Here is a 15,375-nt window from a genome sequence, read left to right on the forward strand (position 1 = left end):
AATAAATGTATAAGATGTAGAAACACGTGAAAATCAAAATATTGTTTATAATCATTAAATCCCATTTTTGGAAAGGAAAGTCTAATTTTGTTTAGAATCTGTTTGTAGGGTATGAAGCTATAACAAAAATGAACGTTGTCAAGATTAAAAGAAGTAAACATTCACGCTCAAATAGAGAAGAATTAGAAAATCTCGATAAAGCGGTAAGCGAGTTATTTTCCAAATATGATTTTAAAATAGAATTACTCATTTAAAAAATACTTTCATTGTTCCAGGACTTAATAGATCGAATTTTACAACTGGAAGCTCACAATTTTCAGTTGAAGCGAATCATTGCTAAAAATGTAAGCAGTACTGATCAAAAACCCAAAAAGATTTTTTCCAAACAAAGGAAATTCGATTTTTCAAAGTAAGTTTAAACGAGAGAGAGTGCAATTTTCAGAAGGTAAAAGATAACTTAAATTCAGACTTCACACTTAAATGCGAACTGAATTCAAAAAACCCAATGAGAAACTTCAAATATTTTCCCCTGAAGGTTCATTTTTTAAATTAAAAAGTTTACTATTATATTTTTCGTTCAGTATTCATCTTTTTATATCGAAAATTAAATTATTTTGTTGAAAATTCGTCTTTCTGAATAGAAAATTCATCCTTTTAGATTTAAATCCATTCTTCTGGTATAATAGTGATTTTTTTGTAGAAAGTTATTTCCTTTTGATTAAAAATATTTCTGGTTTACAATTCATCTGTTTGGTTGTAAATTTAACTTTTTGTTGAAAATTAAAATGTTTTGGTGAATATTAGCCTTTTGGAATTAAAAATTGGGATTTTTTGAAGTTTTAATTCTTTCTCGACTGCAAAATCTTTCCTAATTGAACATTTGTCTTTTTGGTTTGAAAATTCATCATTTTAGTTAAAATTCAATCAGTTTTATTGAATATTTGTAATATTTGTAAATTTAACTTTTTGTTAAAAATTAAACTGTTTTGGTGAATATTCGCCTTTTGGAATTAAAAATTGGGATTTTTTTGAAGTTTTAATTCTTTCTCGACTGAAAAATCTTTACTAATTGAACATTTGTCTTTTTAGTTTGAAAATTCATCATTTTAGTTAAAATTCAATCAGTTTTATTGAATATTTGTAATATTTGTAAATTTAACTTTTTGTTGAAAATTAAACTGTTTTGGTGAATATTCGCCTTTTGGAATTAAAAATTGGGATTTTTTTGAAGTTTTAATTCTTTCTCGACTGAAAAATCTTTACTAATTGAACATTTGTCTTTTTAGTTTGAAAATTCATCATTTTAGTTAAAATTTAATCAGTTTTATTGAATATTTGTAATATTTGTAAATTTAACTTTTTGTTGAAAATTAAACTGTTTTGGTGAATATTCGCCTTTTGGAATCAAAAATTGGGATTTTTTTGTAGTTTTAATTCTTTCTCGACTGAAAAATCTTTCCTAATTGAACATTTGTCTTTTTAGTTTGAAAATTCATCATTTTAGTTAAAATTTAATCAGTTTTGTTGAAAAGTCGTTTTTTTATGAAAAATAATTTTTAACAAAAAATTTAACTTCCACTTTTGAAGGAAATTGATCACTTGTAGTTGAAAATTCATGAATTTTGTTAAATATTGATCTTTTTTGTTAGAAAAATTAATTTGGGTTGAAAATTAAACCGCTTCGTTGAAATTTAACTTTTTTTGTGTGTAAAATTCATATTTTCGTGCTGAATATTTAACTGTTTTGTAGAAAATTTGTCTTTGGGTTGTAAATTATTTCTTTGATAGAAATTTTTTTGTATATAATGCCTTTGTTAAGTTTAAAATTAATATTTTTTAATTGCATCTATTTGTTTTTAATGATTCAACTACTTGGTTGAAAATTAACACTTTTCTTGAAAATTTACCATTTTGGCTTAGAATTTAAAAAATTTGGTAGTAAATGCAAATGTTCTGTTGAAAATTCCTCTTTTCCGATAGAAAAGTCGTCTTTTTGGTAGAAAGTTGTTTCGTTTTAATCGAAAATATTTCTGGTTCAGAATTCAGCTCTTTGGTTGAAAATTTAACTTTTTTGTTAAAACTTAACTTTATCGATGTAAATTAAACTGTTTTGTTGAATATTCGTCTTTTTGGCTTTAAAATTTTATAATTCCTTTGACGTTTTAAGTCATTTTGATTAAAAATTAATCTGTTTTGTTGAAAAGTCGTTTAAAAAAAATAATTTTCAACTAAAAACTAAATAATTCCATTTGTCTTTAAAAATTGCTAATTTGTAGTTAAAAAATTTAACTATTTGGTTAAATATCCATTATTTTGTTAAAAATTCATCTTTTTTGTTAGAAAAATAATTTTATTAGTTAAATATTTTTGGATTTGAAAGATTCAACTATTTGGTTGAAATGTAACTTTTTTTATTGAAAATTCTACTATTTTGTAGAAAATTTCTCTCTGGGTTCAAAATTCTTTCTTTTGGTGAAAATGTCATTTTTTTGTTGAGAATGCATCAGTTTGGCTGCAAATTAATATCTTTTAGTTAAAGGCCCAACTATTTGGTTGAAAATTAACTTTTTTTTGAAATTTATGTTTTCGGAGTATAAATTCAAAATTTTTGTACAAAAATTTTTTTTTTGACTTGGAATTTCAAGAGTTTAGAATTAAAATTCATATTTTGATAGAAGAGTCATCTTTTTTTGGTTAAAAGTTATTTATTTTTAATAGAAAAGTCTACTATTAAATTTCTGGTTTACAAATCATATTTTCGGTTGAAAATTTAACTGTTTGTCCAAAATTAATTATATTTTTTTTTAAATTTATTTTTTCGGGTTGAAATTTTTTATGTTTTGTAGAATATTCGCCTTTTTGGCTTTAAAAGTGCGTACACAATTTTATTGAAATTTTTTTTTCTCAACAAAAACAAAATCTTTCGTCGTTCAAAGTTTGTCTTTTTTGGTTTAAAAATTTATCCTTTTTGGTAAAAAATAAAAGTGTGACTTAAAATTAATCTGTTTTGGTTGAGGATTCAACTATTAGATTTTTAGTTGAGAATCCATCTTTATTGCTTGAAAATTCAACTACAAAATTGAAAGTTAAACTACTTTGGTAAAAATTCATTTATTTGCTAGAAAATTAAACTATTTTGTTGGAAGTTATTTTTTTTGGATGTTGAAAATTTATTTTTTAATTGGAATTTTAACTACTCCACTTTTGATTGAAAGTGGATCTTTGGTAGTTGATAATTGAACTATGTAGTTGAAAATTCATGTACTTTTTTAGAAATTGTTTTTTGTTTTCTTAGAAAATTAATTTTCTTGGTTGAATATTCATCTTTTTGAGTACAAAATTGCAACTTTTTGGTTGCAATTTAGATTTTTACTGTAAGCGCAATTGTTTTGTAGAAAATTCGTCGTTTTTGGTTAAAAATTTTTATCTCTGGTAGAAATTTCATCTTTTTTGGTCGAAAATTCAACCGTTTTCTTAAAAATTAATCTGGTTTTGTTAAGGATTGAACTATTTGGTTGAAAATTAATTAAATTTAACTCTTCCATTTTTAGTTCAAAATTAATCTCCTTGGCTAAACATTTATCTTTTTGGCTTGAAAATTCAACTATTTTGTTAAAATTTGACTATTGTTTAAATTTTATGTTAAAAATTAAACTTTTTTGTAGAGAAATCGACTATTTGACTTAAAAATTTAACATTTGGTTGCATTTTTTTGCCTTTCTTGGCTACAAAAGTTGTCTTTGTTAAAAATGTGTCTCTTGCTTAAAATTTTGACTATTTGATTGTAAATGCAATTGTTTGGTTCATTTTTATTTTTTTTATGTTTAACTATTTTATTGAAAATTCATTTATCTTCGTTAAAAATTAACTTTTTTGTAGAAAATTCAGTCTTTTGAGTTTAAGGTAAATGTTTTCTAAAGCATTCAACTTTTAAGCTTGAAAACTGAACTCTTTTGTTAAAAATTCGTCGTTCCGTTTTTAAAAGTTCATCTCTGGATAGAAACTTAATCTTTTTTAATTAAAATTTAAACTTTTTTGTTGAAAATGCAATATATTTTGATTTGCACTGAAAAGAATATGTTACTTGCATTATTTTATTTAAAAGGAGGAATTCCCCTATTATTCTACTTTTTTTTGAGAAAAATCACCCTATTTCCCCTATTTTGAACAATGAAATCTGCAAATTCCATGAATTACATTGATTAATTTTTTAAGGCACCACAAAAGACACATACTCTTGAAGTTTTACTATCTCGGTTGGGATTACCAGGGATTTATGGAACAAGAAAGTACGATTAGTACTATCGAGTACCACCTTTTTGCAGCCCTAGTAAAAAGTTGCTGCATAGAGAGTAGAGAATCTTCGAATTATCATAGATGTGGTCGAACAGACAAAGGTGTCAGTGCCTTTTCTCAAGTTATATCAATAGATATTCGCAGCCGATTAGATCCTGAGCATCAATCTGATTTGGATAAAGAACTCCCCTACTGCAAAATATTGAATAGAATCTTACCAAAAAATATTCGGTGCATTTCTTGGTGTCCTGCACCAAACGATCTTTCTGCGAGATTTGACTGCAAGTGCCGAACCTACAAATATTTTTTTCCCAGGGGTAATTTGAATATAGAAGTTATGAATACGGCACTTAAATACATGATAGGAAGTCACGATTTCAGAAATATCTGCAAGATGGATGTTGCTAATGGGGTTGTTAATTTTATTCGGACTATTAAAGAAGCTTTTGTACGTTGCATTCAAGAAAATGAGGAAATACCGACAGGTAATTTAACATTGAAGTTTCATTTTTTTTTTTTTTAATTCAAAAGTACACAATTTTGAAGGAAAAAATCTGGTAATACTAAATTAGTTACTGGTTTCCAGTCTAATATATACAAGTATTTCAGTTAATATTTATAAAGGACGTTTTAGCAACCTTGAAAACATTTTTTATCTGGTATTGTTTTTGAATTTTTTTTCAACCTTGAAAACCCGGAAACATCCTGGCATCTTCAATTTGATCTTTTTATTCTTTGCATGCAAAATATTTATTTTATTGAAATCCGATGAGTCTTTCAGTCTTTTCATATTTGTTATAATTTTTTATATTTTTACATTTTCAAAGTAAGACTTCAAACGATTTCCAAACATTTTAGAGGATTTTAAAATATATCAGAAGATTTCACAAAGATTTCAGAAAGATTTCATAAGAACTAAACAAATTGTAGAAGATCGCGAAAGATTTGAAAGATTTCACAAAGGCGTCTCACATCAGATTTTAAATTTTCCAAATTATTTCAAAAGGCTTTTAAAATTTTCCAAAAGATTAAGAAAATTTCAGTTTTAAAAGAATTCCGAAATATTTTTAAAGATTTTAAGGATTTTAAAGATTGCACAAGGATTAGAAATATTTTACAAAGTGGTTTACATCAGATTTTAAAGATTTTGAAAAGATTCAAAAGATTTCAAAAGATTTTAGAATAATTTAAAAATTTCAAATACATTACATATACTTTAAAGATTTTACGAGAATTTCAATACTTCACAAAGATTACGAAGATTTCAAAAAATTTGTACAGAGACTCAAAAAGATTTCAAAGATTTAGCAAAAATCTCAAAGGTTTCAAGGAATTCATAAAGACTTCGAAGATTTAAAAATATTTCAATAATTTCAATAAGTTTCTAAAAGATTTCAAAGATTTCACTAAAATTTTGTAAATAGTTGAAAGATTTCAATGATTTCACAAACATTTTTAAATATTCCAAAAGATTTAAAATATTTCGAAAAAATGTCAAAGATTGCAATGTTTTGAAAATCACTTAAAAAATGTTAATGCATTCTCAAATATTTCAATGATTTCCCAAAGATTTAACGAAGACCTCAAAAATTGTTTCAGATTTCACAAATATTTCTAAAGTTTCAAAAAATATTTAATATTTAACAAAACTTTCAATAATTTACACAACCATTTCAAAAATTTCAGAAATATTTCAAAGCTTTTAAAGATTTCAGAAATATTTCAAAAAAATTTCAATCATTTCCCCAATATCTCAAAAATAGTTTAGGACTTCAGAAAAATTTCGCAAACATGACGAATATTTCAAAAGATTTGAATGGTTTCACAACTATTTGATAAATATTCTAACAAATCTATAAAAAATTTCAAAGATTTTAATGATTTGATCAATATTTCTATGATTTCTAAAAAATTTCAATGATTTCACAGATATTGCAGATTTCCAAAAATTCAAAGCTGTCACAAAAACTTTAAGGATTTCAGAAATATTTCAAAGATTATGCAAACATTTTAGAAAGATTTCGCAAAGATCTCAAAAATTATTTCAAAGACTTTACAAACATTTGTAAATCAAAAAATCAATTATTTCTAAGACTGCATTCAAATTTTAACAGATTTCACAAAACTTTAAATAATTATACAAAGATTTTGCAAAGATTGCAATGATTTCACAAAAACTATACAATTGATTTGTAAAACATTTAAAATATTTCAAAGATTTTCTAGAGATCAACAAAAAATTTACAAAGACGTTTTACATCAAATTTCAAAGATTCCACTCAGAAGGCTTTAGAAGATTTTTAAAGATTTTATAAACATTTCAAAAATGTTTCAAAAATTTCTTAAAGATTTTAGAAGATTTAAAGATTTCACAAAAGTATTTTACATAAAATTTCAAAGATTCCACTCAGAAGGCTTTAGAAGATTTTTAAAGATTTTATAAACATTTCAAAAATGTTTCAAAAATTTCTTAAAGATTTTAGAAGATTTAAAGATTTCACAAAAGTATTTTACAACAGATATCAAAGATTCCAAATATTTAATATGATTTAAAAAGGTTTCAAAAGATTTCCAAAAGATTTTAAACAGTTCAAAAAAAGTTTGCAAAAGTTTCAGAAAGACTTCAAATATTTCAAAAAATTTCAAAAATTAAATAAGGATTCAAAAGATGTCACCAAGGCATATAGATCATAATTAAAAAATTTAAAAGAATTCAACAGATTTCATCAGATTTCAACATAAAACATAAGAATTTTGAAAGGTTCTAAAAAATTTGAGAAGATCTGAAAAGATTTCATACAGATTCAAATGATTTTATAATATTTTAAGAGATTTAAAATATTTTAAAGATTACAAAAATATTACAAGGATTTCACAAAAATTCAAAAGATTTTACAGAGACTTTTTATATCAGATTTTAAATATTTCACAAGATCTCACAGAGTATTCCGAAGTATTTCAAAGGTTCCAAACATTTCAAGGATATTGCAAACTAATTACTTAAAATTTGTTAGTGACTTCCCAATTTTATTTTTAAGTTCCAAATCATCAGTTAGGTTCAGGTGTAAATTTGAAAAATATTATCGAATTCGAAAATCACCTTTACAGCAACATTTTTAATATTTCTAAAAAGTAAATCATTTCTATGACTGAAGTATTTCTTAAAATACAACAGTAAATTAATTGTTGGCCAATAAAAAAGGTAATGGCTAATTTTTTTACATTTATAACAAACGGTTATTTCACTATCTGACTCACAAAAAAGGAAACCTAGAAAAACTTGATTTATTACCCTGGAAAAAAACTTTGAATTTTGTTCCTAAGAATCATCAGGCGCCCTGATTTATGACATTCTCATTTTTCATTTCAGGATATGACATGTGTGAATTAACAATAACTAGTCAAGCATTTCTCTGGCATCAAATTCGATGCATAATGGGTGTTTTACTGTTAATTGGTCGAGAGAAAGAAAAGCCTGAAGTTATTCAAGATCTCTTCGACGTAGAAAAATGTCCTAGAAAGCCACAATACAATTTGGCTCATGAAGTCCCGCTGAACTTGTTCCATTGTGAATATGAAACCAATGACTGGTTTTTCGATAAAATAGAACTAGAAGAAGTTGTACGGAATTTACAAGAAGATTGGACCTTTAACAACATAAAGTAAGCTTATTTTTACGATATATTTCAGCAGAATAAAATTCAGGATGTCTGCTAGGGAAGTCCAACATTTTTTAAACATTTTTTATGCATATTGCTTGGAAACTGAGTAAAAAGTGGACTAAAATATAAAAATTTGAGAAAAAAACAGCAAATAACTAGCATTAATGTAAGAAAAAATAGTTTTAAACATTAATAGTCTATTTATTAATTAGCTTTGTTATACTGCATTAATTATTACCTCGCTCAAATGCTTAAACGGGAATAATGGGACATAAGTGTGTTGTTTTTGGATGCAATGATGATTACACAAATTTCTTTGAGAAAATTCAAATTTATACTGAATGAATTTCTAACTTCTTCAATTAATATTCATAAAACAATTTATTGCGGTTGTTATTACAAAGGTTTTAAACAGTTTAAAGTCAATACAATTGTTTGTAAAGATCCCAATTTTTTTTCATTGAAAATAGTTAACAAAAAAGTTTTACGCATTACGTTTTTTTTTAAATTTAAACCAGATGAGTAAACCGATTTTTTTTAACGAAAATTATTTGTAACATAAATTTTCCATAATATTAATTAAAATTTATATGCAACAATTGGAAAGTATTTTTAATTAATTATAACTGGTTTTAAAAACTGAAATCTTTTTTCTTCACATTAAAAATAATTAGCAAATAAGAGTTACACTATAAGAAAAATTTATTTAAATGGTAGATAATGAGTAAAATATGCAATTAAACTGTTTTTGTAAACGCAAATTATTGGTAACATGAATTTCCAATAATATTAATAAAATAATGTATTAAAAATGTTATTAAAAAAATCGAAAAATAGTTTAAATTCATTGCAATTGTTTTTAAAGATAGCAATCTTTTTTGTTCACTTTGAAAATAATTGACAAAAAAGTGCTGAACTATAAGAAAAAAATTTATTTTCAGGGAGATATATAAAGTAAAAATGTTATCGAAAATATTCAATTCAACATTTTTTAACGCAAATTATTATTAGCGTGAATTTTCAATTGATATTAATAAAATAATTAAAGTTGTTATCAAAAAATTAGAAAAAATGCTTAATTCGTTACAATTATTTTTAAAGTTCGCAATCTTTTTTGTTCACTTTGAAAATAACTAATAAATAAGTGTTGCACTATAAAATAGTTAAAGTTAAAACGAGAGATAATGAGTAAAATATGCAATTAAATTGTTTTTTAAACCCAAATTATTGGTAACGTGAATTTTCAATAGTATTAACAGAAGAATGTATTGAAGTTGTCTCTTCAAAAAATTAAAAAAACCAACTATTATTTTTAATGGTATGGTTCACAAATACAGTTTTTTATTCTACAACTTTATCAATATTTATTTATTCTATCAATCTCATTCTTAATAATATAAAGCATTAGAAATATTCGACATATTTGTAACAATAGATAGTTTTTATAGTTTAATTAATTTTTATAAATATCTTATAATGAAAGAAAGTAAATTATTTTCAAATTTTGAAAAGAAATATAAATTTTAATAGTTTAATTTAATTGAGCTTTAGTTTTAATTTTCAATAATCATTATAATTTTAATAAAAAGAAAATTTAATTGAAATTTACCATTTTTAGAATTCATCTGAAAAGTGTATTTGTATTTAATCATCCAAATAATGCTTTTTTCTTCACTTTTCATTAGTACTTATTAATTTATTGGGCACTTAATATGCTACAAATATTTTTTTGAGATAAATATCCGAAAATAACATATTGTAACAATTAAAATAAATTAAATTTGTATTTTCCCCAGGCGTTTGAATAATTTTCTGCCTAAAAGTACACTCTAATTGAAATGTTGAAAACTTCGGCAAACCTAGCAACTTTTTAACTTTATTGTAAGATAAAACTGCTAAAAACAATAATAAATTGTTTAGAAATTTTATATAAACATATAATTATCAGTATAAAGTAGTATTTCATTTATTATAAACAATTTTTATTTTAAAAAACCGCAAACAAATTAAAATTTTCCAAAAACTCGCGAAACCCAATTTTTCACTTATGCGTTTTTTTGACCCTATAAAACAGACTCATAGGAGTTATATTTAAAAAATAATGTTTGATTCGTATTCTATAGCTAATTGTGAAAAAAGTTGACTTTCAACTCGATTCACCTAATATGGTTGATTCTAAATTAAATTTACGAAAACGTATATTTTTTCTCATGAGAAATACGTTTTAGAGTTCATGGAGCGTTTCTTTTAACATTTTTAAACACATTTATTATTTTCTGAATCGAAAAAATATCCAGGCTATATGCATGAAAATTAAAAAAAAAGCATTCTAATGTATGTTTGGATTACTTGGAAAACCTGGAATTATCAGGGAATTTTTAGATACTTGGAAAAACCAGGAAATTTCAAGGAATATTTTTTCGAGAGCGTGCTTAATTTTTTTTAATGACAATACAAAATTCATATTACTATATTTGATTAAATTCTTGATATTTTAAAATTAATGTTTAAACCAAAAATTAACCATTTTTTTGTTGTTGAAAAATTATCGTTTTTGGTTGAAAATTAGTATTTTTTATAGAAAATTAATCTTCTTGGTAAAAAATTAATTTCATTCATTCCTTGAAAACTCAACTTTTTTTGTCGTTTTTTGGTTGAATTCAACTGTTTTTTAGTAAAAATTAAAACCTTATTTGTTTGAAATGTCAGCTACTGCTTTTTTCAGAATTCATCTTTTTTAAATAAAATTTATTTACTTGGTATAAATTTAAACTTTTTTGTTAAAAGTTTATTCTTTTGGTTGAAGATTTATAATCTTAGTCAAAATATCTCTGTTTGAAAAATGAGTTATTTCGTTGAAAATTCGTTCTTTCTGTGTATGAAAAATTAATTAATTTTAACTATTTTTTGTTAAACATTAATTTTTCAACTAAAAATTTAACTATACAATTTTGGGTTGACAAATAATATTTTTGGTTGAAAATTCGTCTTGTTTGTTGAAAATTATTATTCTTGTTAAAAATTCTTCTTAAAAATAAAAGTCTGATAAAGTTCAAATAATCTAGGTAAAGATTTATCATCTTGGTTAAAAATCCATCACTTTGTTTTCAAATGTAACTATATTTTCAAAAATCAGTTTTTTTGTTGAAATTTTTTTGTTTATAAAAAATCTATATGCTATCGCAATTGAATATTCGGTCATTTTAGCTGAAAATTTATCTATTTGATTGAATAGTTATTTTTATAACTAATAATATAACTATCAATTTTTGGGAAACAGTAGCAATTTTTTTTATTGAAAAATTCATAAATTTATTGAAAATTCGTATTTTTTAGTAGAAAATTCATATATTCGAGTTAAAAATTTATCATTTTAGTCAAAAAATAATCTTTTCGTATAAAATTCAATATTTTTACTTGAAAAATTAAGAACTTTAAACGGTTTAAACTGAATTTAATATAGTACAATTATTAATTTTACCTAAATATTCAAATTCATGGACTTTAGAGATAAATGAAGAAATGATTAATTATGTATTTAGTAGTATTTAATAAATATATTCTGCTCATATATTTTAAAATAGCTTTTAATATAATTTGCCACAGCTTTCAAAATTGAACACACTAACAGAATCCCTAGAGTCGGAAAAACCATTATTTATAATAAACTCGCGAAACTTTATGCTTGTATATACTTGTGAGTCGATTGTTTTATGAAATGCAAAATATTTTAATGGCTTCGTTCTATGAAAAATTATACCTGAAAAAGCTTGGAATTGTCAGGGAATTTTTTCCAGGATTTGAGCATACAACCTGAAAATAAATCTAAATATTTTCAGATCTACGATGATAAAGTCTATGTTGATGAAACTCCCAGATGTATCGAATATGAATTTTCAAAGTGAATGCCTTCTTCGGGGAGTGGAATCGAAAACTTATAAACCATTAATGGAAAGATTGACTTGTGGTCAGTGTCAGAAAATATCATTATAATCTACTAAGAAATATTTAATAATGCAATAAATATTTTTATTTTCTGTTTGCAGAAAGCCTGGAAGAGAAAATCAAGCACTTCTCAAAGAAACAGAAAATAGAAGTGACAAAAGCATAGAAATTGGACACTCGACTTTTTTATTTTTGACAAGATAACAGAAAAAAATTTTTTTAAAAAGATAAAATTTATATTCTGTAATATAAAAATGTACAAAATTTATTTATAATTCAATAAAAACTATCATGAGTGAAACGATAGTCTATATATGACAATTCTACCAAAAAAATCGGTACTGTTATGAAAAACTAATTTAAACACTTTAGCTTTTTTCGTTTCCGACAACCGAAACCGTTGACCAGTATTTGCGTCCTCTGGGAAAAATTCTTCTACGACGGAGAGATTTTTAGAGTCTGAACCAGCTTCCAAGGAACATTGTTTACCGGCGAATCCACCCTGGAACTCAATTTCTATTTCCGATAAATCAACTTCCTCTTCAAAATTTATCAGAATCCACTGCGGTGTTCCCTGTAATATATCAGTTTTAAATTTTTATATAAAAATTTGGTTTATACGTATTTGGGCTTTTTCTTTTTAACATTAAAAATATAAACAATTTGAATATCCATTACTAAACAAAATTTTAAATATTAAGTTTGAGAAACGATTATTGAAACAAGTCATAATTTCGAATTAAAAGCGTTTTAATTTTTAAAAAATACATTGAAAGATTTTGAATTGAAAACGTAACCAAATAATTTTAGATTGGTTAATATTTTGAAAAAAGACAATGTTTCAAATGGAATGAAAAGGAAGAGAACTTGTATCATTTCTAAATAAAAAGCGTTTGAAATTGAAATATTTTTTACTCAACATCTTTCAAAATTATCATTTGTATTCAAAGCGTTCAAAGTTGAACAATTTTTGTTTGAATTGAAGAATCTCGAAATTGAATCATTTTATATTAAAATTTATAAAAGAGGACCATGTCAAAACTTTGAAAATTGTTTAGTTTTAGATTAGAATTTTGCAAATCGGATCATTTAAAATTCAAAACAATTGAAATGGTATTATGCTTAATTAAAAGCGTTCAAAATTGAATAATTAACTATTGAAACTTTTTAATTTAAATAATCTTCAATTTAAAGCGATTAAAAGACGATTTTAAATTGAAAACTTAGTTGAATTTTTCAAAGACAAAGCTTCTGAAATTCTAGAATTTTAAATTGTTATTACATTTTTTTTAACAGAACAAAATATAATTTAACATTAAAAACGAAAAAATGTCTAGTATAGAAGGTTACAAATTAAACGAGTCCGAACTTAATTTGAAACTGACAAAATGTGCATTCACTAATAATTGTGATATCAAAACTTCTTTATAGTAAAACTCATTAAAATATTAACTATTTTGAGTATTGTAAATTTAAATCGCTTAAAAATTAACAATCTTAAGAACCGGATCATTTAAAACTCAAAGGATTTGAAATTGTATTATTTCTAATTCAAGACTTTCAAATTTGAAAAATTTTGAATTTAAATCATTTGCAATATCAAGCGATTAAAGAAAAAAAATTTAAAATGGTAGGTACCAATGATTGTGATATTAAAACATTTTTATAATAAAACTCATTAAAATATCAATTATTTTAAGTATTTTAAATTTAAATCACTTAAAAAAAAAGCAATTTTAAGAATCGGATTTAAAATTATATTATTTTTAATTCCAAACTTAAAAATTGAAAATTTTTGAATTTAAATTAATTGCAGTCCGAAGCGATTAAAGGAAAGTTTGAATAAGAAAAAAATTGAACGCCAATGATTGTGATATTACAAACTTTTTATAGTAAATCTCATTAAAATATCAATTATTTTAAGTATTTTAAATTTAAATCGCTTAAAAATAAAGAATTTTAAAAATTGGATCATTTAGAAATCAAAGGATTTAAGATTGTATTATTTCTAATTCAAGACTCTCAAAATTGAAAATTTTTGAATATAAATAATTTGCAATTCGAAACGATTAAAGGAAAATTTGAAGGAAAAAAAATGGGACACACCAATGATTGAGATATTCAAACATTTTATGATCAATTCTTTAAAAATATTAAATATTTTAAGTAAATTTAAACCATTGAAAAATCAACGACTTTCAAATGGTTATTTTCACTTTTCAAAGGTCAACCATTTATATTTCAATTGGAAAATTAAAACATTTGAAAGGATAAATGGAAAATTTAGTACTGAGGTACTTATTTTAGACAGTTTAATTTTAATGTAATTGGATGGCATTCCAATTTTAAATTCTAATTGTAAATTCTTCTTATTTAACATTCTAATTTCAAATCGTGTCATTTTCAACAATTCATTCAGAATATTAATTTATTCATGAACTTGAAATTATCCAATCAAATATTTTGCAATTGTAAAAGATTCATCTTTTTAAATATTCAATTAACAATGAGAAAACTTTAAGATATTACATTGCAAATAAAAAATAAAAATAAAATAGTGTAAACAAATATTGCAATATATGATTCTAATATTTGAAATTGCACAATTTTAATTCTTTTAAATTTTATTTCTAAATTTCTTAATAACTTGAGTTTGAAATGTTCAATATTTTTTAACATTATCAAATAAAAAATTATTCAATTTTCAGTGCCTAGATCTAAAATCTTATAATTTTTAAACCTAGAATTGAAAAAATCATTGCCTTAATCTTTTAATTATCATTCCAAAAATTATTATCAGAAAACTGTTTGAAGTAAAACTTGTGTAACTATAAATTCTTTCAAATGGGCTATCAAGGCTTTCAATATGAATTTTTGACATATTTAATAGCGAAACTATCCTGACGTTTTTAATATTTGAATTTAAAATTAGAACGTTTTGAAATTTGAAATTGGAAACCTCCAAAAATTAATAAAATTCATACCAGATATTTTCGAAATAGAATACTCAATATGGAAGGCTTCTACTTTGTAATTGTAAAATTTGGAATATTCATTCTTTAAAAATTTTAAGGTTGAAAATGTACTTTTAACCGAAATTTTAAGTTATATTCTGCTAAAAATTTAAGTTTTTGCAAGAACCTAATTAAAACGCCTTAAAATATGAAAAAAAAACTGTTAAAAATTTTAAGAAAACTTTCCATTTTGGAAGTGAAGCCTCTTTAAATCTTATAAGCTTCAAATTTTTAAGCCGATAAATTTTGATTCTTAAATTGGAAAATAAAAATTACTACGCCAGAAAATTTTCGGAATCATCTATCACCATGTTAAAACTTTATTTTGTTGTTGTTGAAGATTCTTAATCTTTGTTGAAAATTCATCTATTTTGTTGAAACTTAATCCACTTGCTTAAAAATTAAACTATTTTTTTTAAATTACACTATTTTGTAGAAAACTCATGTATATTGTTGAA

General features: G+C 23.6%; 2 protein-coding genes across 3 annotated transcripts in view; one reads left to right on the forward strand and one right to left on the reverse strand.

Annotated features, from left to right (window-relative positions):
• On the forward strand, nt 1-12,185 carry LOC117170384 (tRNA pseudouridine(38/39) synthase). Of its 2 annotated transcripts, none has more exons than XM_033357147.1 (6): nt 1-203; nt 276-409; nt 4,216-4,781; nt 7,667-7,958; nt 11,798-11,925; nt 12,005-12,185. In XM_033357147.1, exons 1-6 carry the CDS (start codon nt 129-131, stop codon nt 12,067-12,069), a joined length of 1,260 nt encoding a protein of 419 aa, XP_033213038.1. In that variant the 5' UTR covers nt 1-128; the 3' UTR covers nt 12,070-12,185. The 2 variants fall into 2 exon arrangements, with proteins under 2 accessions (XP_033213038.1, XP_033213039.1); XM_033357148.1 differs by having other exon boundaries at nt 162-203; nt 276-344; nt 12,005-12,117.
• LOC117170385 (nuclear receptor 2C2-associated protein) overlaps nt 12,181-15,375 on the reverse strand; it is a 4,548-nt gene continuing 1,353 nt past the window's right edge. The window contains exon 3 of the mRNA XM_033357150.1: nt 12,181-12,477. Coding sequence (XP_033213041.1) covers nt 12,193-12,477 — 285 coding nt within the window. The 3' untranslated portion in view covers nt 12,181-12,192. The remainder of the gene's footprint in view (nt 12,478-15,375) is intronic.

The sequence above is a fragment of the Belonocnema kinseyi genome, chromosome 3, assembly GCF_010883055.1.
Source record: "Belonocnema kinseyi isolate 2016_QV_RU_SX_M_011 chromosome 3, B_treatae_v1, whole genome shotgun sequence".
Taxonomy (NCBI): domain Eukaryota; kingdom Metazoa; phylum Arthropoda; class Insecta; order Hymenoptera; family Cynipidae; genus Belonocnema; species Belonocnema kinseyi.